The sequence below is a fragment of the Myxine glutinosa genome, chromosome 9, assembly GCF_964187855.1.
Source record: "Myxine glutinosa chromosome 9, kmMyxGlut1.1, whole genome shotgun sequence".
Taxonomy (NCBI): domain Eukaryota; kingdom Metazoa; phylum Chordata; class Myxini; order Myxiniformes; family Myxinidae; genus Myxine; species Myxine glutinosa.
In genome coordinates this window covers 146,746,602-146,768,312 of record NC_136269.1, presented here as the reverse complement: position 1 = coordinate 146,768,312, position 21,711 = coordinate 146,746,602, and the positions used below count along the sequence as shown (strand labels likewise).

The 21,711-nt window shown below is 42.2% G+C and overlaps 1 protein-coding gene across 1 annotated transcript in view; it reads left to right on the top strand.

Moving 5' to 3' along the window:
- The window catches only part of LOC137434824 (junctophilin-1-like), a 145,285-nt gene that overhangs the window by 96,755 nt on the left and 26,819 nt on the right, over positions 1–21,711 (top strand). The window contains exons 6-7 of the mRNA XM_078785143.1: positions 15,620–16,392; positions 20,670–20,765. Of these exons, the coding sequence (XP_078641269.1) occupies positions 15,620–16,392; positions 20,670–20,765 (869 nt within the window). The remainder of the gene's footprint in view (positions 1–15,619; positions 16,393–20,669; positions 20,766–21,711) is intronic.

The following is a 21,711-nucleotide window of genomic DNA, read 5'->3' as shown; positions in this document are numbered from 1 at the left end:
TGTTCACTAATTAGCTAATTATGCCAATTACCAGATAAAACTTGGTTGTCCTTCAATAAATCCACAATGGCTACTCCTATAAACAAAAGCCTTCATCATTTTAAAGGAAGTGATATTCTGAATATCCTGTCCAAATTTCAGCCCAAAAGAATGATGCAAATTTAAAGTTATAACAAATTTCATGCAAAATATTATATTTCTTGTAAATTGCGTCTAAAGATAACAATAATTAGGGGTACGTCTATGACCTCTAATAGCATGGTTCTTGTTTATAAGACTATAAGGAAACTGTTCAGCTAAAAAAAAAAAAAAAAAAAAAAAAAAAATCACCTGTTCACCAGTACTACACCCTTAACACTTACTGTCTCACACTTAATTAGCCTATGAAATAAAGCAGGAGGGCGGTGTGAAGAGAGCCGGAGCTACTTACCTATCCTACTTAACAAGCGAATCCCCTTAACAATCATGCAAATATGTACAATGATCTTAATTGGTCATTCCTGCGGAGGGAGGAAACAAAAAACACGCAAAATCTACCTTAACCACAAAACTTAACCTTATTTAAAAATTCAAAACTAAACATTTGTACAACCCCAGTCTACAGACCGCATCCCCCGGTGGATGCCACAAGCCACAACCTTACCTGTGGGGCCACCCCAATGCACCCCAAATTTCCACGGGCCCTGTCCAGGTGTTACAGGTGAGTGACATGGCTCGGTGGATTTTGCCCTCATTCATTCGACACAAACCCCTTATCCACTCATTCTCATTCCAAAAATCCTTGCACACAAAATCATTTCAAGCACTTATTTCACCCCCCTGCAGGACCATGGCATAGATGTCATTTGTGGTGTGCATTTCTCTCAACTAGGCAGCGGGGAGGTACTGGACAAGTAAGATGGTGGGGGCGCTTCAGGCTGTGGTGCCCGCAGTCCCCAAAACAAGTCAACCGACTTACAAGTTCATTGCCCCCCCCCCCCTTTTACCTCTTGGCCCCGTGACAGCTGAACAGCCCCTTCCGCCATTACCCCGCCGGTGAGGGTCTCCACACACCAGGCTCTGTTGCCTCCTGCTTCAGCGCAGCTACACAGGTCGCCGGGGGTCTCCTTTACCCCACGGCGCCTAACCAGACCCTCCACCGGTGAGCTCCAATTTCCAGATACCACTGGCTGCCAGGTGTAATTGCCGCAGAGGGGGGCCGCAGGCATCGCTCCTCAGAGCTTGATCTGTACCTGCGGGCACACACACCTTCCCCACCCACAAGATCCCCAAAACACATTTCCTCCCCCGCTGCCATTCAATTCTCAACACAATTCAGAGAAGATGTTACAAAAAGTTGTGCCATGGCCTGCCTCATGTGAAATCCCCAATTCACATTTACCATTACGCATTTTCAAAAGCACATTTCACAATAATCACCACTCATCCATTATCTCCAACCTCACGACCACATGAAAACACATAACCACAACACAAAAGAAACGCCACCCACAAGACACTGTGTGGCACGCATTCCATCCCCCCTCACCGACCATGTCATCACTCTCACCTGCTCCCAACTCCAAATAACATGTCCCCCAATTTACATAGCAAGTCCTGAAGCCTGGGACATGAACCTTCAAGGCCTTACCTCTACCTTGATTTGCAGGTAATTACCGGTTGGTCAGGTCCAAAGTGCCATCCACCCTCAAAATCCCAAAATTTATCGTTGGACCAATCAAATTTCACCAAATTTCTCTTTTGTCCCCACTATACTGGCAGGTATGTGGATCCGCATCCAACAGTGAACTGTTCTAAACAACTACCTGTGGCTACGACAGCTCCGCACCTCTACCGTGCAAGGGTCATCGGGACAAGGTGAGCAGTCAAAACGCCAACATGGCCCATAAGTGTCCATAAGGGTGCGACCCACCATCCATCCTTCGGCCCTTCTGCAAGGAACACAGCTGCACCAGCCCCAGCTGGCCAATGTGGTGAGCACCTGCTGCCAAAAACCACTACCGCACGCACAACCTCGGCCCTGGGGGAGATGGTCGCAGTGCGTGGTTTTCCCCGCACATCACCTATGCCGCCCTCATCCCCCAGTCCACAGAACCGCAGCCCCCAGTGCGCACCCACACTTGACCACACCAAGGTCCAGTCAACAGCCATGCTCCACCAGAAGACCCACCCATAAGACATGGTCCACACACCTCGGACACGCACAGCACCACGTTGACCCTGTTACGGATTCGTCACTTCCCTTGTTGTGGTTCTCATCCACTGTAAACATTTTTGGTTCCATGTATGATTATTGTTATCGTTTAAGTGAAATAGAGATAACTGTTTTCAAAAGGCAAAAAAGTTAGTGTTTTAAAAGAAACCGGAAACTGGATCAGGAACCGGAGGTGGAAGAAGAGGAAAAAGGAGGCGGAGCGAGTGAGGTGGACAAGGAGCCGAGCTGCTTTGAGGTCTTGAGCAAACGCTGGCGAACGGGGGTCACGAGTGAACTTTGGGTTTCCTAGGAAAGGGATTCCGGTGACAGAGTTGTTATCGCTGTGACAGTTAAACCTGCGTGACAGGTTTTGCGGTTGATTCCGAAGAGAATCATTGGAGTGCCGTTATGTCTCGAGAACGGACCGCTGGCCATTTTACCTTGCACCGGATTTCGCATCGCTCCAGGTTTTTCACCTCACTCCAACCATTTCAACGCATCCAGCCGTTAGCCTGGTTTGCATGTGTAACATGGATTTCGAGTGGGAATTTGCGGTTCGCCGTGTGGGGAGCCGTTGAACGTCCATACCCGAAGGTGTGATTTCCCAGTCGCCTCTTGAGGATACCTTTGCCTATCTTTGGCAGTGTGACTGTCAACCGAGCGGATTCTGGTCTCGATACAACATCGTTCTGACAATCACTGGAGCATGGATCGACTTTGGCTTGAAGCTAGGACAGAGACATTGGGAATGTTATTTTCGCTCACTTGGAGCACAGTGAGTTATATTGTACGAAACTGATGGTACCATCATAGGAATGATATATATTGGTTGTACAATTGATTAATATTGTTATTGTACTGTTATTCTTGTGTGACCTTTATACAATACTTGTTTGTGGGTAACAATTGGTGTGGTTTCACCATTGATCTTTGATATACAGAATAACACATCTTTCTGCCGTGACTCCTCTCGGGGCTCGGAGGTACACCGTGACCGGGATTTGGGGAGGAGCACGTAACAGAAATTAGGGGCCTCGTCAAGGATAGAATTCCCTAACATTCCCAAAATTCCCAAACTTGGAATTTTCTCACATTCCCAAATTTTTCAAAAAAATTGATTTTTTTTGTGTGAAGGTTAACAGGTGCTAACTGATAGTCACCATGGTGTTTGACGCAGAAAAGTTTGCGGCGTCCCCTAATGAGGCACAGTTCCAGGCGTTAAAAAGATCGGAACTCATGGTATTAGCCAAATATTTTAACTTGGAGGTCCGAGTTAGTATGAAGAAAGCTGAGATTCAGACATTGGTGGTGGAGTCTCTATTGGGACAAGGAACATGGGAAGAGGTAGCCTTGGATTGGTTACCCGAGGAAAATGGAAATGTGGAGCTGCGGAAAATGGAGATGCAACTGCAGAGCCAGGAAAGGTTAAAAGAGTTGGAATGGAAAGCCGAGGAAAGAAGAGCAAAGGAAAGAGCAGAACAGGCACGAGAACTCGAGGAAAGAAGAGCAGAGGAAAGAGCAGAGGAAAGGAGAGCTGAAAAGGAACTCGAGGAGAGAAGAGCAGAGGAAAGGAGAGCTGAAGAATATAGAAGATCAGAGGAAAGAGCAGAGGAAAAGAGAGCCGAAAGGGAGTTAAAGGAAGGTGACATGGAGCTTCAGAAGGAACTTAAACTCAAGGAGCTGGAATTACTGGGAGAACGGAGAGAAGTAGTAGCCATGCCGGTTAGTTCGACAACTAGTCACAACTCTTGGGATGTTGGTAGGCATGTGAGGCTGGTTCCACCCTTCAATGAAAAGGATGTAGCCAAGTTTTTTTTACACTTTGAGAAGGTGGCCCAAATGCTAAAATGGCCTGTGGGGTCCTGGACTATGTTAGTGCAAAGTGTTCTGGTGGGTAAAGCTCAAGATATATTTTCGGCTTTCTCGATTGACCAATGTGCAGATTATGAGATAGTGAAGAAAGCCATTCTCAAAGCCTATGAATTGGTCCCTGAAGCTTACCGGCAAAAATTCAGGAATGCCAGGAAGAGGGAGAGCGAGACCCATGTGGAGTTTGCCAGAATGAAGGAAACCATGTTTGATAGGTGGTGTGACTCGAAGGAGATTGGGAAAGACTTCAACCTGTTACGACAATTTATCTTGGTGGAGGAATTCAAACAGTGTGTCCACGTGGACATTAAAGTACATCTGGATGAAAAGAAAGTACCAGAGTTGTATGAGGCAGCAACCTTGGCAGATGACTATGCCTTGACACACAGGATGGGGTTCCACAAACCTAACTTCCCGTCTAGAGTTAGCCAGGGGAGTTACGGTAAATCAGGTTCGGAGAACAAATTTTCATGGAGGCGGCCTAGAGAGGACTATGGGGACAAATCTGATACCGCGACTTTTAGGGGTCAGAAGATTACAGTTCCAAGACAGACTTATCTTCCGGGCGGCCTGAGGCAGACCACGAGTTTTTCCTCCGGGCCTACTTGCGCTTTTTGCAAGAAACCTGGGCATTTGATGTCCCAATGTTACGCCCTGAAAAGGAAAAATCAGGAGCGGAGTCAAACTAGTGCAACTCCGAATGCATTGGCCAATGCGAGAAATCGTCCTTGGAGGACAGTGCCTTGTGAAGGTTCCCATGCCAAAGTTACGGCATCACAGAACGACCTTGTTCAAGAGGGTTACAAACCTTTTACTTCAGAGGGGTTTGTGTGACTGGATGGGGACTTAACGAACCAGAGACCTGTTAGGGTATTGAGGGACACAGGAGCACATCAATCTTTGATGCTTGAGGGCATTTTGCCATTGTCAGAGAAGACGGCAACTGCTGGTGTTAGTGTTCTTTTACAGGGGGTTGGTGGCTATGTTAAAGCTCCTCTTCATGTCATCCATTTCAAGTCTGATTTGGTGTCAGGACCGGTCACCGTAGGTTTACAAGCCACTCTTCCTGTAGAGGGAATCTCTTTTATTATCGGGAATGATTTGGCTGGTGGTCGAGTTTCTGGTAATCCAACGTTGGTTGAAAAGCCGAGTATGGAAAATACACCACACAGTTAGAGCAGGAGATTCCTGGTATCTTTCCATCCTGTGCAGTGACTCGTGCTAGGGGAAAGAAGCGCTCTGAAGAGAAGGAGAAGGAATGTGATGTGAATTTGGGTTCCTTAGAGGTATTGGAGGAAAATTCTGAAAGAGGTAATAGAAAAGGGAGTGACATCAAGGAACTTAAGGAAAAGGTGGCATCTGGACCAAAAAAGGAAATGGAGTGTCCGTCAGAGACATCTGGGAACGAGGTTGAACAAACGGTGCTGGTCCGAAAGAGACTTGTTGAAGAACAACACGGAGATTCGGAGATCCGGAGTTTGATTGGTAAAGCTGTTGCAGAGGAAGAGGCTATGAAGATACCTGTTGGTTACTTCATGAAAGGGGAAATGCTAATGAGAAAATGGAGACCACCGGAGGTCCCAGCAAACGATGAGTGGAAAGTTCATCACCAAATTGTGGTGCCACCGCCGTACCGGAAGGAGATATTGAGTTTGGCGCATGAGACACCTTTCGCCGGGCACCTTGGAGTGAACAAGTCATGTGACAAAATTTGTTACATTTTTTCTGGCCAGGATTGCGACGTGATGTGGCGGAGTTCTGCAAATCTTGCCATTCTTGCCAGCTGGTGGGAAAACCTAATCAGAAAGTCCCATCCGCACCTTTAAAACCAATTCCAGCTTTTGAAGAGCCATTCAGCCGTGTCATTATTGACTTTGTAGGCCCTTTACCTAAAACTAAGGCTGGATATCAGTATTTGCTGACCATCATGTGCGCTTCCACAAGGTTCCCAGAGGCAGTGCCTCTTACCAAAATTACTGCGGCAGTTATTGCGAAGGCCTTGATTACATTTTTCGCTTTGGTTGGCCTACCTATGGTCAACCAGTCTGATCAGGGTTCCAATTTCATGTCAACGCTTTTTTAGCAAGTGATACACCTGTTGGGAGTGGAGCAAGTAAGATCAAGTACTTACCATCCCAAGAGCCAAGGGGCCTTGGAAAGGTTTCACCAGACATTGAAGAATATGATCAGAACGTATTGTTTTGAATGTGACAAGGATTGGGATGAGGGAATACCCTTATGGTTGTTTGCTACGAGGGGAATCTGTTCAGGAGTCATTGGGATTCAGTCCTTTTGAACTTGTGTTTGGACACGCAGTTTGAGGACCGTTGAAATTGGTGAAAGAACAGTGGCTACAGGAGGAGTCACAGTCAACAGTGGTGGAGTATGTGTCAACGGTTGGGCACAGATTGGCAAAGGCTTGTGAAGTTGCAAGAAGAAACTTGAAAGTGACACAGGATAAAATGAAAGTGAGACATGACAATAAATCTCAGATAGGAAATTTCAGTCCTGAGGACCGAGTGTTCGTGTTGCTTCCTGTTCCAGGTCAGCCACTACAGGCGAGGTATTTTGGTCCCTATGCAATCGAAAGGAGGGTTAATGAAACAGATTACGTGGTGACAACTCCCGACCAACGGAAAAAGTGGCAGCTGTGTCATATCAACCGACTGAAGAAATATTATGAGAGGAAGCCTGTGGGGAAAATGGTTCCTATCTCACCTGTCGTGCCTGTAGTCGGGGTCCAAGAGAATCCAGAGTTTGACGCCGGTGTGAAGTTTGATAACTTCGATGACCAGGCTTGTCCCAGATTGACGAACACGGAAGTGTTGAGCAATTTAGACGAGAAATTAGGTCATTTGACGAGGGAACAACAAGGACAACTATCCAGCCTAATTTTTGAGTTTGCACATTTGTTCACAGATGTACCTGGTCGTACTGACTTGGTATATCATGATATTGAGGTGGGGGAAGCCACTCCTGTGAAGCAACACCTCTATCGGATGAACCCTGTGAAGGTGGAGTATCTTCGGAAGGAGGTTCAGCATATGTTGGAGAATGACATCATCGAACCAAGCAGCAGTGAATGGAGCTCACCATGTGTGTTGGTTCCAAAACCCGATGGCAGTTTTGGCTGTTGTACGGATTTAAAACGGGTTAATGCAGTGACCAAGACCGACTCATATCCCATCCCGAGGATTGATGACTGTATTGATAGAATAGGCCCAGCTAAATTTGTAACTAAATTTGACTTGCTGAAAGGGTATTGGCAGATTCCTCTTACTGATAGAGCCAAGGAAATCTCGGCTTTACACCAAATGGGTTGTATCAGTACAAGGTTCTTCCCTTTGGATTGAAAAACGGGCCTGCTACATTTCAACGGCTGATTAATAAGCTTATTGCAGACCTTGAGGGGGTGGAGCCTTATCTGGATGATGTCATCATCCACACTATGACCATGGAAGATCATATTAAACAAATTCATGCATTTTTCAAGAAACTGACCGAGGCAGGGTTGACCATCAACTTATCTAAGAGTGAGTTTGTAAAAGCACAGGTTGTGTTCCTCGGCCATGTACTAGGTCAGGGTCAGGTGCAACCGGTGACAGCCAAGATAGAAGCCATTGATCGCTTCCAAGTTCCAAAAGGGAAGAAGGAGCTCATGAGATTCTTGGGTATGGCTGGTTGGTACCGGCGGTTCTGCAGGAATTTTTGTGATGTGGTAGCCCCTTTAACGAATTTGCTGAGGAAAGAGACCATGTTTGTTTGGGATGACAAATGTCAGGCTGCCTTTGCCCATGTCAAAGCAATATTAATGAGCTCTCCTGTCCTAGCAGCCCCAGATTTTCAAGCACCTTTCAAGTTGGCCATTGATGCAAGTGATGTGGGGGCTGGGGCAGTTCTATTACAGGAAGATGAGGATGGAGTGGATCACCCGGTGTGCTACTACTCCAAAAAGTTTAACAAACACCAGGCAAATTATGCCACCGTGGAAAAAGAGACCCTTGCTCTCCTGCTAGCGCTTCAGCATTATGAGGTGTATCTGGGAACTACTACCTTTCCTATAAAAGTCTTCACTGATCACATCCCCTTAACCTTCATTCAAAAAATGAAAAATAAACATCAGAGGTTGATGAGATGGAGTTTGGCTTTGCAGGAGTTCAACTTGGAAATTGAGCATGTAAAGGGCAGGGACAATGTCGTTGCTGATGCTTTATCCAGAGTGAACTAACTTTGGAAATTCCTGTAGGTTGTTTGGAAGTTTTGTTGCTTTATTTTGGGGAATATTAATTATTGTTGCTGACGTGAATTGATCATTTGCGTGTGAGTTTTACTTTTGTTTGTTAAAAGAGTTTTTGCATGCAAAGAAAGTTTTCACTATGTTCCAACTTTCTTTCTTGAGGGGGGGAAGTGTTATGGATTCGTCACTTCCGTTGTTGTGGTTATCATCCACTGTAAACATTTTTGGTTCCATGTATTATTATTGTTATCGTTTAAGTGAAACAGAGATAACTGTTTTCAAAAGGTAAAAAAACTTGGTGTTTTAAAAGAAACCGGAAACCGCATCAGGAACCGGAGGAGGAAGAGGAAGAGGAGGAAAAAGGAGGCGGAGCGAGTGAGGTGGACAAGGAGCCGAGCTGCTTTGATGTCTTGAGCAAACACTGGCGAACGGGGGTCATGAGTGAACTTTGGGTTTCCTAGGAAAGGGATTCCGGCGACAGAGTTGTTATCGCTGTGACAGTTAAACCTGCATGACAGGTTTTGCGGTTGATTCCGAAGAGAATCATTGGAGTGCCGTTACGTCTCGAGAACGGACCGTTGGCCATTTTGCCTCGTGCCGGATTTCGCATCGCTCCAGGTTTTTCACCTCGCTCCAATCATTTCAACGCATCCAGCCGTTAGCCTAGTTTGCATGTGTAACGTGGATTTCGAGTGGGAATTTGAGGTTCGCCGTGTGGGGAGCCGTTGAATGTCCATACCCGAAGGTGTGATTTCCCAGTCGCCTCTTGAGGATACCTATCTTTGCCTATCTTTGGCAATGTGACTGTCAACCGAGCGGGATTCTGGTCTCGATACAACATCGTTCTGATGATCACTGGAGCGTGGATCGACTTTGGCTGGAAGCTGGGACAGAGACATTGGTAATGTTATTTTCGCTCACTTGGAGCACAGTGAGTTATATTGTACGAAACTGATGGTACCATCATAGGAATGATATTGTTACGGACACGGCTCAAGATGTTGCTTGACCGAGCGGAATGGCCGCCGTGTTCGCACAGTTTACCCGATTACCCCCAACTCACCCGATTCCACTCGAACGTTGGCCAAATCGCGCTACGCTAAATCAATGATGGAAAGGACAACGACTGGGATAAATGAAATGACGCAAGGGGTACAGTTCTCAAGACCTCCGGAGGAGGATATAATTAGTGGTGGAGAAAAGGGGTAGATTACAAGGTAGAGTGAGGTAAAAGACACAGAAGAGATAGGCACTTAGATACAATCTTATCTATCCCAGACAGACCACAGACAGACCACAGACAAACGGAACAAGGCTGACTTACACAGGGATTGATGGCAGGGAAGGACAGGCAGTCGATAGCACAAGGTGCACCTTGGCTCAGGGACAGGATAAAGCACGGTCCAGTCCAGAGATGCGGGGAGGTGTCACAGCGCTCGGAGGTGGCGTCCTTCTCTCTCCAAGCTCAGCGCGCATCTGACGTCACCTCCCTCTTCCTGCGCATGCTCAGCGGGGAGTGACACGCCCTCGGCTGATTGGCTCCGCCCCAGATGGGACCGGTCCGCCGCTTCTATTGGGTGCGGGGGTTACCGGGCTCCGCCCTTGACGAGGAGCTGACAGCGAGCCCCTACTTGGTAACCCCGTCGAGCACATGTTCGATGGCGGCTCGCTGGGAAGGCCTCATGCCCTCCCAACACCCCCTACCAACCAAGCCGGAGTGAGGACGCACACTCCCCGCGCCGCCGCCGTTGCTGTTGTTGTTGTTGTTGTTGCTGAACCGTGAGGAAGAGCTGCGGGGAGGTATTGGGAGGTCCTAAACTTCCTAACGGTGCCATACAATCACATTCTGGTGCAACGAAGAGTCAGAATTAATGGAAACGAGTCCTTAACTGACATAGACTAAGAATAACTAGCAAGATGTCCTATAGTTGTCTACGTGAGATGCGGTGGACCTGGATGCGACATTTAATGGGGGAAATAGGGGGAGGTCGGGTCTACAGAGTGTTGTTTACAGAAAATGGGACTAGGGAATGGGGGATTGGGGATAGTTGGGAAGTATGGAGGAAATAGGGGAATATTTACAAGCGGATATGGATGGATGCCAATCCCATATCCGCAACAATATATTGGTTGTACAATTGATTGACATTGTTATTGTACTGTTATTCTTGTGTGACCTTAATACAATACTTGTTTGTTGGTAACAATTGGTGTGGTTTCACCATTGATCTTTGACATACAGAATAACACATCTTTCTGCCGTGACTCCTCTCGGGGCTCGGAGGTACACCGTGACCAGGGTTTGGGGAGGAGCACGTAACAACCCCCAGACTACACAACTACATCCCCATAACCCCGCGCCCCAAATATCAGCACAGTCGCCCCCACAACCAGTTGAATGCTGTGTCCTGCTAACCTGTCAATTTTAATCACAGCCAACAACACTTTGGTCTACACACCTGGATCAATAATGGTGTCACTGTTGTCAGTGACCACCATGCCATTTCAAAATTCACCTTTAAATTTGCATCTACCCTCAGATTACCCATGCCAATTTTTTTTCACGTTTTACTAATTTCACCAAAGAAAGATGCTTTGCCATAGACATGCCAGCCGAGCATGGCCCATATACTCGGCTCGTTACCAATTCCCGATTCAACAATCCCATGGCTCTCTTTCCAAACCGAGAGTCCACAAATCATAACGGAACATCTGTGGAAGGTCACTCTCACACCATCACGTTCCACAGATGCCCCAACCGGTAGGCTATAACATTCCCTGCCCATGCGATTTGACCCGCGTCCATAGAACAACACAGCATGGTAGGTCACCACATGCTGGCTGTCCCAGAGTCTCAGGGAGAGGGTGTCAGGCTGCATGCCCGGGTGGTCACCACATCAGGCCCAAGTTGGCCGTCCGCGATGCCACCACCAAAGCGCGACCCACAACACCTCCCCCTAGTGGTCCCCAATATACGCCATCCAGGCCTGAGGAACCACCTCGGACCACCTGGAGGTCTTAACCCCCACCAGGGTCTGATGGCCCCGCCGGCCCGAGCCACTCACTCAGGCTGCGCCCTGACGGACAAGGGATGCCACAGTCCACCAGACCCCCCGTGGGGCCCAGGTAGTACCACGACACCCATGGCTGGACCCCACGTCCAAATCTCGCCAGCACAGCCCCCCAGCTGGCTGGCATACCCAAATTTCCAAAGGGGCAACTTTTGCCCGAGGCCATCCCCATTGACCTCCCCTGGTCCAAATCCCGCAGCCCGGGGACCAACTCCCTCCATGGCTGTTCCAAATCCAACTCCCATTTATATCTAAATTTATTTTTCCTTTTAAAAATGTTCATCCCCATTTGTGCCAAACCGCAGTTGCAAGTAACAACCCCCTCAGGTTGTTCTGCCCCTCCCTGCAACTGGTCCACATTCCCTATGGGAACCAAATTTCCAGAGGCTCTATCTCCCGATCCTCCAATGTCCAAATCCAGCCCGGAGCCAACACACTCCCCCAACTGATTCTGTAATTTTGGAGACTCCGGTACCTAATCAGTGTGCACGGTGAGGGTCCCCTCAGTCACTTCACCCTCCTCGGACTGACTCACCTCCTCCCCGAAACCCCTTTGGAACTGGTCAACCTCCACCTTCCTGGGACTGTCCCAGGTCCCCAGCCGCTGGATCAAATCATTTCCATCATCATCCCCCATCAATTCCGGCTCCGACAGGTCTTGATCAATAAATACATGGTCCGGCTCCATCACACGGACCCCCAATACCTCTACCCCCTGTTGCTCTGAACCACCACCCTGCCACAGCAAGGATTCAAATCCATCCTCCTGTTGATTTGTTGGGGCATCCACCCAGCCCCGATACACCTCCAGGCCACGTTGTGGGAAACATCGTCCATTTACCTGTTGACACTCCACAGTCCACATCTACCTGTACGCATTCCCCATTTCCTTCCAAATTTAATTTAATTGCCATTCCCGGCTCCTGAGCCCCATGCACATCTGCATGGGCCGTACTCTCCTCCATTCCCAATTTGAAAATCCCCTCATTCAGATGGAATTTCTGCCACCCTTGGCTTCTCCTGGGCCCCAGGTGAATCATTCTTTTGTTCTTTCTTTATTTCATTCGTTTGTTCACGTTGGGCACTCATTTCTTTCGTTTTGGTTTCCCTTTGTTCAGGATATTTTTCTCTGCCTCTCCTCATTTCTTCCCGCCATTCCCTCATAAATTGTATCATTTGTTCAATTGCGGCCATGCAAGCTATCGGGACCGTCTCTACGGCGGGGGAAGCTCCATCACTACTCTCTACCTCAACTACCTCCGACTCACTTCGAAGGCTCTATGCACCTTCCAATTCCGCTCACCTCTTCCATCCGTAAAGAAGAGGTCGCTTTCCCGCGCGGATTTTACAACAGGAATAAAATTTAAATTTTAACTGACTTCGCGTCGTGCAAGCCCAACCGACGATACAAAATGTATCGCCTCCGTCTAAAAAAAAATTGTTTCCAAATTCTCCCCACGCTTGACACCAAATTTATTCCCTATATTCCAAAAAGGCATTCCCCTATATTTAGATGATCATGTGTTGGCATTCCCCTATGTTTAGATTGTCATGTGTTGGCATTCCCCTATGTTTAGATTGTCATGTGTTGGCATTCCCCTATGTTTAGATTGTCATGTGTTGGCATTCCCCTATGTTTAGATTTTCATGTGTTGGCATTCCCTATATTTAGATTGTCATGTGTTGGCATTCCCCTATGTTTAGATTGTCATGTGTTGGCATTCCCCTATATTTAGATTGTCATGTGTTGGCATTCCCCTATGTTTAGATTGTCATGTGTTGGCATTCCCCTATGTTTAGATTGTCATGTGTTGGCATTCCCCTATGTTTAGATTGTCATGTGTTGGCATTCCCCTATGTTTAGATTGTCATGTGTTGGCATTCCCCTATGTTTAGATTATCATGTGTTGGCATTCCCTATGTTTAGATTGTCATGTGTTGGCATTCCCCTATGTTTAGATTGTCATGTGTTGGCATCCCCCTATGTTTAGATTGTTGTGTTGGCATCCCCCTATGTTTAGATTGTCATGTGTTGGCATTCCCCTATGTTTAGATTGTCATGTGTTGGCATTCCCTATGTTTAGATTGTTGTGTTGGCATTCCCCTATGTTTAGATTGTCATGTGTTGGCATTCCCCCATGTTTAGATTGTCATGTGTTGGCATTCCCCTATGTTTAGATTGTCATGTGTTGGCATTCCCCTATGTTTAGATTGTCATGTGTTGGCATTCCCCTATGTTTAGATTGTCATGTGTTGGCATTCCCCTATGTTTAGATTGTCATGTGTTGGCATTCCCTATATTTAGATTGTCATGTGTTGGCATTCCCCTATGTTTAGATTGTCATGTGTTGGCATTCCCCTATGTTTAGATTGTCATGTGTTGGCATTCCCCTATGTTTAGATTGTCATGTGTTGGCATTCCCCTATGTTTAGATTATCATGTGTTGGCATTCCCTATGTTTAGATTGTCATGTGTTGGCATTCCCCTATGTTTAGATTGTCATGTGTTGGCATCCCCCTGTGTTTAGATTGTTGTGTTGGCATCCCCCTATGTTTAGATTGTCATGTGTTGGCATTCCCCTATGTTTAGATTGTCATGTGTTGGCATTCCCTATGTTTAGATTGTTGTGTTGGCATTCCCCTATGTTTAGATTGTCATGTGTTGGCATTCCCCCATGTTTAGATTGTCATGTGTTGGCATTCCCCTATGTTTAGATTGTCATGTGTTGGCATCCCCCTATGTTTAGATTGTCATGTGTTGGCATTCCCCTATGTTTAGATTGTCATGTGTTGGCATTCCCCTATGTTTAGATTGTTGTGTTGGCATTCCCCTATGTTTAGATTGTCATGTGTTGGCATTCCCCCATGTTTAGATTGTCATGTGTTGGCATCCCCCCATGTTTAGATTGTCATGTGTTGGCATCCCCCTATGTTTAGATTGTCATGTGTTGGCATTCCCCCATGTTTAGATTGTCATGTGTTGGCATCCCCCTATGTTTAGATTGTCATGTGTTGGCATCCCCCTATGTTTAGATTGTCATGTGTTGGCATTCCCCTTATGTTTAGATTGTCATGTGTTGGCATCCACCTATGTTTAGATTGTCATGTGTTGGCATCCCCCATGTTTAGATTGTCATGTGTTGGCATCCCCCTATGTTTAGATTGTCATGTGTTGGCATTCCCCTTATGTTTAGATTGTCATGTGTTGGCATCCCCCCATGTTTAGATTGTTGTGTTGGCATCCCCCCATGTTTAGATTGTCATGTGTTGGCATCCCCCCATGTTTAGATTGTCATGTGTTGGCATCCCCCTATGTTTAGATTGTCATGTGTTGGCATCCCCCCATGTTTAGATTGTCATGTGTTGGCATCCCCCCATGTTTAGATTGTCATGTGTTGGCATCCCCCCATGTTTAGATTGTCATGTGTTGGCATCCCCCCATGTTTAGATTGTCATGTGTTGGCATCCCCCCATGTTTAGATTGTCATGTGTTGGCATCCCCCTATGAATCTGCAGCTCACAATGATTGGAACCAAAGCACAAATCCCTGAATAAACTGTGATTTATCTTTTGTCTTCTGACGTTCTTGTGATTGAGGAGACTATATGTCGGATATACCTGGAAAATAGTGATTTTCAAAGATTATAACGTCATTATTGAAGTAATTGAGTTTTTGTATGTATTATGATCGTTGCAGGTGCCAACCACCTGCATTTAACAATGGATTTTATCAACTGAAAGTTGATAAGAGTATGACGTTTGCTTCCATAAAAGACGATGTGTGCCTGACGTTAACCATTCGTTGTCCCTTAGCACGAGGTTGGCTCTCGTCATTATTTATTGATAAACAGCATTGATATGATCTTGTGTGATGACGCAGAACAATAAAGGTCTTCAGAGATTAATAATACTCCACATTGTAAATACAATGAACATCTTAAGCACATTGATTGGTGTAATTAAAAAGTGGGTATCGGCGGTATTAGCACAAGACACCCATGAATAGGAAGTAGGTGGAGGATGTGTAAGGGGGAAGAAGGCCATGTATGGGAAAGTCGTGTACATGAAGGCTACCCTAAGCACGCACAGCTCGCACACTTGGAGCAGAATTGGCAAATGTTGGCTGGAAGAATTTCATCACATTTACAGATGTGATTTGGATGTGCAGAAACTGCAAAATGAATTACTTCATAATTCACAGTTTATTAAAATATTTATCACCTATTCTTCCTGTCTCCTGCTGATTAGGCCTGGATTATAGCCATCAACGACAGCTAAGCTCATCAGAACGAGTTACGGGTGTTCACTCTGTAGGTGATTCAGAACATCATGAGCATGGACATGCGGATGAGAACTTTGGCATTTTCAGGCATGGTGTTACTCCAGATGGAAGCCCAAATCAAAGTCCAAAAAATACGCCTCCACGTCGCCATGCTCCCCTTCTTCACCCTCTGATGCTGGCTGCAGCACCGGCTCCACCACGACCACCTCAAACTGCCAGAGAGCTAAGTCCGGGCTGGAAGGAGGGTCATGGCCAACAGGTGTCGTGGCCACAAGACGGTAGTCATCAAAAGCACGATGCGGAGCACTATGAAGCTTTCCACAGTTATCTCGTTGCTAGTATTGATGGATCACAATCACAACATGAACTGAAAAGCCCAGCTGCTCTTATCGACCCTTTCTCAAACTTTTCATCATATACTTCATCTCCTGTCCATCCAATACCTTCTGTAAAGCTGGAGATTTCAACACCGGCCACGCTTCCTGTAACGGACACCAGAAATGGGGAAGCAAAAAATGTAGATGTCACTGCAAATGCAGTCGACAGAGACACCGACAGAGTTTCTGAAAACATGGCTGAGAAAGCGACGGCAGAAGTGACGGTGGATGAAGATGTGAAAGGCCTCCAGAAAGCATTTGCCGAGGTAGAGGAGGGATTGGTCGAGGAGGATGATATCACAACAGATCTGGAGACAGAGGAGATCATTGAAGAGATTGTTGAATACGTCAACTTGGACCCGGTGCGTTCTCCTCCTTTCAAATTTGCACCTTATAATCTTGTTTAAAACTGTCATCAGAATGTAAAATATATAACTTGTTTTATTTTGTGACTTTTATCACCAGACATTAAAATAGAGTACATCTTTCCAAAAATAAACTTTCCCATTTTTAAGCACAACATTTCCTCATCCTGCAATCAATACGAGATGTTAGAATAAAACTAAAACACCCACACAAGACCTCAAAACATGACAGTTCTTTAAAGAGAGCAATTGGGAGATGTAATCATTGCTTTGCTTTGTAAGATTACACATTGGTTTGAATGTCCTGAATACATAAACTTCAACGAAAAACAAATTTCAACTACAAACATAAACTTCAACTAAAAACATAAATTTAAACTAAAAACATAAATTTAAACTAAAAACATAAACATCAACTAAAAACATAAATTTAAACTCAAAACATAAACATCAACTAAAAACGTAAATTTCAACGAAAAACATAAACATCAACTAAAAACATATATTTAAACTAAAAACATAAACTTCAACGAAAAACATAAACTTCAACGAAAAACATAAACTTCAACGCAAAACATAAACTTCAACGCAAAACATAAACTTCAACGAAAAACAAATTTCAACTACAAACATAAACTTCAACTAAAAACATAAATTTAAACTAAAAACATAAATTTAAACTAAAAACATAAACATCAACTAAAAACATAAATTTAAACTCAAAACATAAACATCAACTAAAAACATATATTTAAACTAAAAACATAAACATCAACTAAAAACATAAATTTCAACTTCAAACATAAACATCAACTAAAAACATAAATTTAAACTAAAAACATAAACATCAACTAAAAACATATATTTAAACTAAAAACATAAACATCAACTAAAAACATAAATTTAAACTAAAAACATAAACATCAACTAAAAACATAAATTTAAACTCAAAACATAAACATCAACTAAAAACATATATTTAAACTAAAAACATAAACATCAACTAAAAACATAAATTTCAACTTCAAACATAAACATCAACTAAAAACATAAATTTAAACTAAAAACATAAACATCAACTAAAAACATAAATTTAAACTAAAGACATAAACATCAACTAAAAACATAAATTTCAACTTCAAACATAAACATCAACTAAAAACATAAATTTAAACTAAAAACATAATCGACTAAAGACATAAACATCAACTAAAAACATAAATTTAAACTAAAAACACAATCAACTAAAGACATAAACATCAACAAAAAACATAAATTTAAACTAAAAACATAAACATCAACAAAAAACATAAATTTAAACTAAAAACATAAACATCAACTAAAAACAAATTTAAACTAAAAACATAAACATCAACTAAAAACATAAATTAAAACTAAAAACATAAACTAAAAACATAAATTTAAACTAAAGACATAAACATCAACTAAAAACATAAATTTAAACTAAAAACATAAACATCAACTAAAAACATAAATTTAAACTAAAAACATAAACAACAACTAAAAACATAAATTTCAACTAAAAACATAAATTTAAACTAAAAACAAAAACTTAAACTAAAAACATAAATTTCAACTAAAAACAAAAACTTCAACTGAAGAGATAAACATCAACTAAAAAATATAAACTTCAACCAGAGACATGAACTTCAAATAAAAACATAAACATCAACTAAAAACATAAATTTCAACTAAAAACATAAACTTCAAGCAGAGACATAAACTTCAAATAAAAACAAAAACTTCAACTAAAAACATAAATTTCAACTAAAAACATAAATTTCAACCAAAAACATGAATTTCAACTAAAAACATAAACATAAGCTAAAAACATAAACTTCAACCAAAAACATGAACATCAACAAAAACATAAATTTAGACTAAAAACATAAATTTCAACCAAAAACATGAATTTCAACTAAAAACATAAACATAAACTAAAAACATAAACATCAACTAAAAACATAAATTTCAACTAAAAACATAAACTTCAACCAGAGACATAAACTTCAACTAAAAACAAAAACTTCAGCTAAAAACAAACTTCAACTAAAAACATAAATTTCAACTAAAAACATAAATTTCAACTAAAAACATAAATTTCAACCAAAAACATGAATTTCAACTAAAAACATAAACATAAACTAAAAACATAAACATCAACTAAAAACCTAAACATCAACTAAAAACATTAATTTCAACTAAAAATAAAAACTTCAAGTAAAAACATAAACTTCAATGAAAAACAAATTTCAACTACAAACATAAACTTCAACTAAAAACAAAAACTTAAACTAAAAACATAAATTTCAACTAAAAACAAAAACTTCAACTGAAGGCATAAACATCAACTTAAAAATATAAACTTCAACCAGAGACATGAAGTTCAACTAAAAACATAAATTTCAACCAAAAACATGAATTTCAACTAAAAACATAAATTTCAACCAAAAACATGAATTTCAACCAAAAACATGAATTTCAACCAAAAACATGAATTTCAACCAAAAACATAAATTTCAACCAAAAACATGAATTTCAACTAAAAACAAATTTCAACTAAAAACATAAATCTCAACCAAAAACATGAATTTCAACTGAAAACAAACAAACTAAAAACATAAACTTCAACCAAAAACATGAACATCAACAAAAACATAAATTTAAACTAAAAACATGAATTTAAACTAAAAACATAAACATCAACTAAAAACAAACATCAACTAAAAACATTAATTTCAACTAAAAACAAAAACTTCAACCAAAAACATAAACATCAACTAAAAACATAAATCTCAACCAAAAAAATGTATTTCAACTGAAAACAAACAAACTAAAAACATAAACTTCAACCAAAAACATCAACATCAACAAAAACATAAATTTAAACTAAAAACAATAATTTCAACTAAAAACATCGACTTTAACTAAAAACATAAATCTCAACTAAAAACAAGCTTCAACCAAATTCATAAACATCAACTAAAAACATAAATTTCAACTAAAAAATAAACATCAACTAAAAACAGTAATTTAAACTAAAAACAAATTTAAACTAAAAACATAATCAACTAAAGACAAAAACTTCAACTAAAAACATAAATTTCAACCAAAAACATAAATTTCAACCAAAAACATAAACATGAACTAAAAACATAAATTTCAACTAAAAACATAAATTTCAACTATAAACATCAACTAAAAACAAAAACTTTAACTAAAAACATAAATTTCAACTAAAAACATAAATTTCAACTATAAACATCAACTAAAAACAAAAACTTTAACTAAAAACATAAATTGCAACAAAAAATGTAAACTTAAACTGGCCTCATGGAAATAACCTTATTGAATTCCGTATTTCACAGGTTCTTCCAATACCGACCATTTCTATTGGAATGTAGTTGCTGCATTTAACTCGGTTTTTGTATGCATATGATAGAAATGCTTTTCTTATTAGTGTCCCTAGGCCTTGTTAATGTGAGAGTTTTGTTGAAAGTATTCACATGGTCGGCATATATTGTGTGTATGGTGCTCGAGCTATCCTTTAACCTCCTAATTATGAAGACACACAAGGCAATCTGATGTGCACCGAGTCGTTCCATTTCCAACTGGAACCGTGTTAAATTCAAGTGAAAGATAATATATTTTCTGCTTGCTCTTGTAGACATAGACATAAGAGAGAGCCAGGTGGTTGGGACAGCCCGTGCCACTGAAGAAACAACAGCTTGTAAAGTTATATCGTGGGGATTTCTGGATGTTTTTGCAGCTTGTCAGCAAACCATTGAATGGCAGCAAATGTGTAGCAATAGGTACAAAGACATCAAAATGAAGCATTTCAATGTGTAAATCTGCAGCTCTTAATGAATTGAAGCAGCATCCCCACCCGAGGCTTGCTTACCTCCAGGTTAACGTGCACATGTACCCAACATATGCTTGTGAATATGTTTATTAAAATGTACAAAAACTGTCCATTGAACACACCAAATGTGCTTTCAATGCATGTGTCCCACAAATTCTCATCCAGAGATAGTTTCACGAGTTCTCATTTTTTGTGGGGATCTTTGCTGGTGTGAGCAACTTCAGAAATCACAACATGATCACTAAGTAACTAACTACAACTAATGTACCAACTAATTCCTGCTACAATACCTTAATATACCTTTTCGTGTACTGCCTGTAACATTGGATCGGCCGTTCTACATGCCCGACACTCCATTGCCCTCTGCTGCACTTGTGTGTGCCACGCACAGGACGGAACCATCCTGCCATCTTGTCTAGGAAACGTGGCATGCAGCCTAGCCGGCGCCCCTCAAACACTGCTCGCTATCGCCCGGGGTGAAAGAGAGGTACGAACCCCCACAACGTCCTTTCATTTCCTCTTACTTTCCAATTTAATTTCCAGGAGATTTATTTACTCTTCGTCAAAAAGTTATTCAACAAGCCCTAACTCCTGGCTTCCAGTGGTCAAACTTTCTCGTCAAACTCAAATTCTGCAGCTTATTCCTTATTTATGCTGAAACTTCCTGTGCGAACACCTTATATCTGCTTCAAACCTACCCATAAAAAACCACCGTTTAGGTTTAGGTTTAGGTTTAAAAAACTTCAAACCTACCCATAATTACACGTTATTCATCGTGCTGGAACTTCAGGCTTTTTGCTTTCAAAACTTAACCGATTGTCTTTGGATATCAAGTCAGAGCTTTTCTTTCCAAGCTGACTCAGCATCTTGGGTTACTGTGTGGGATTTTCATTAAACCAGCAAACCAGACAAAAATATATCTATCCATTCTCTCTTTCCCCATAATTAACAACTTTCGTACCCTGCTATCAACCAAATTAAAAATAGAAGTTCAACTAATATTATGTTTATTTCCCTAAATCAAATAATCGTAATCGAAGCATGAATTTACCCCCCTAATGTCGTGCTTTAAATCATTTGGAGCTCAGATCTGGTTCAAAAGCTACCTTACACCATAACCATTCATTCCACAGTGCAACGCAGGGGTTTGGGTAGCAATGCCAAAATAGATGGGCATCAGCAAAATCCAACCCAGGAGAGGGGAGGGTAGGGCATCCTCTCCTGCTGTGGACGTGCCTTTTAAGGCCCCACAGGCACCCCTCGCTGCCTAACCAAAAATACTCTTGCTCGCACCCTGTTGGAGTGGGACCAAAAACTTTTCCTGACCCAGTCATCACATCTTTGGGTTAAAAGAGGGAATATGTCAGCCTCATAATACAGACAGTACGCTAGTGAAGGTATTTTATAGAGTGAGCTCTCTCTATTGCCTTTTG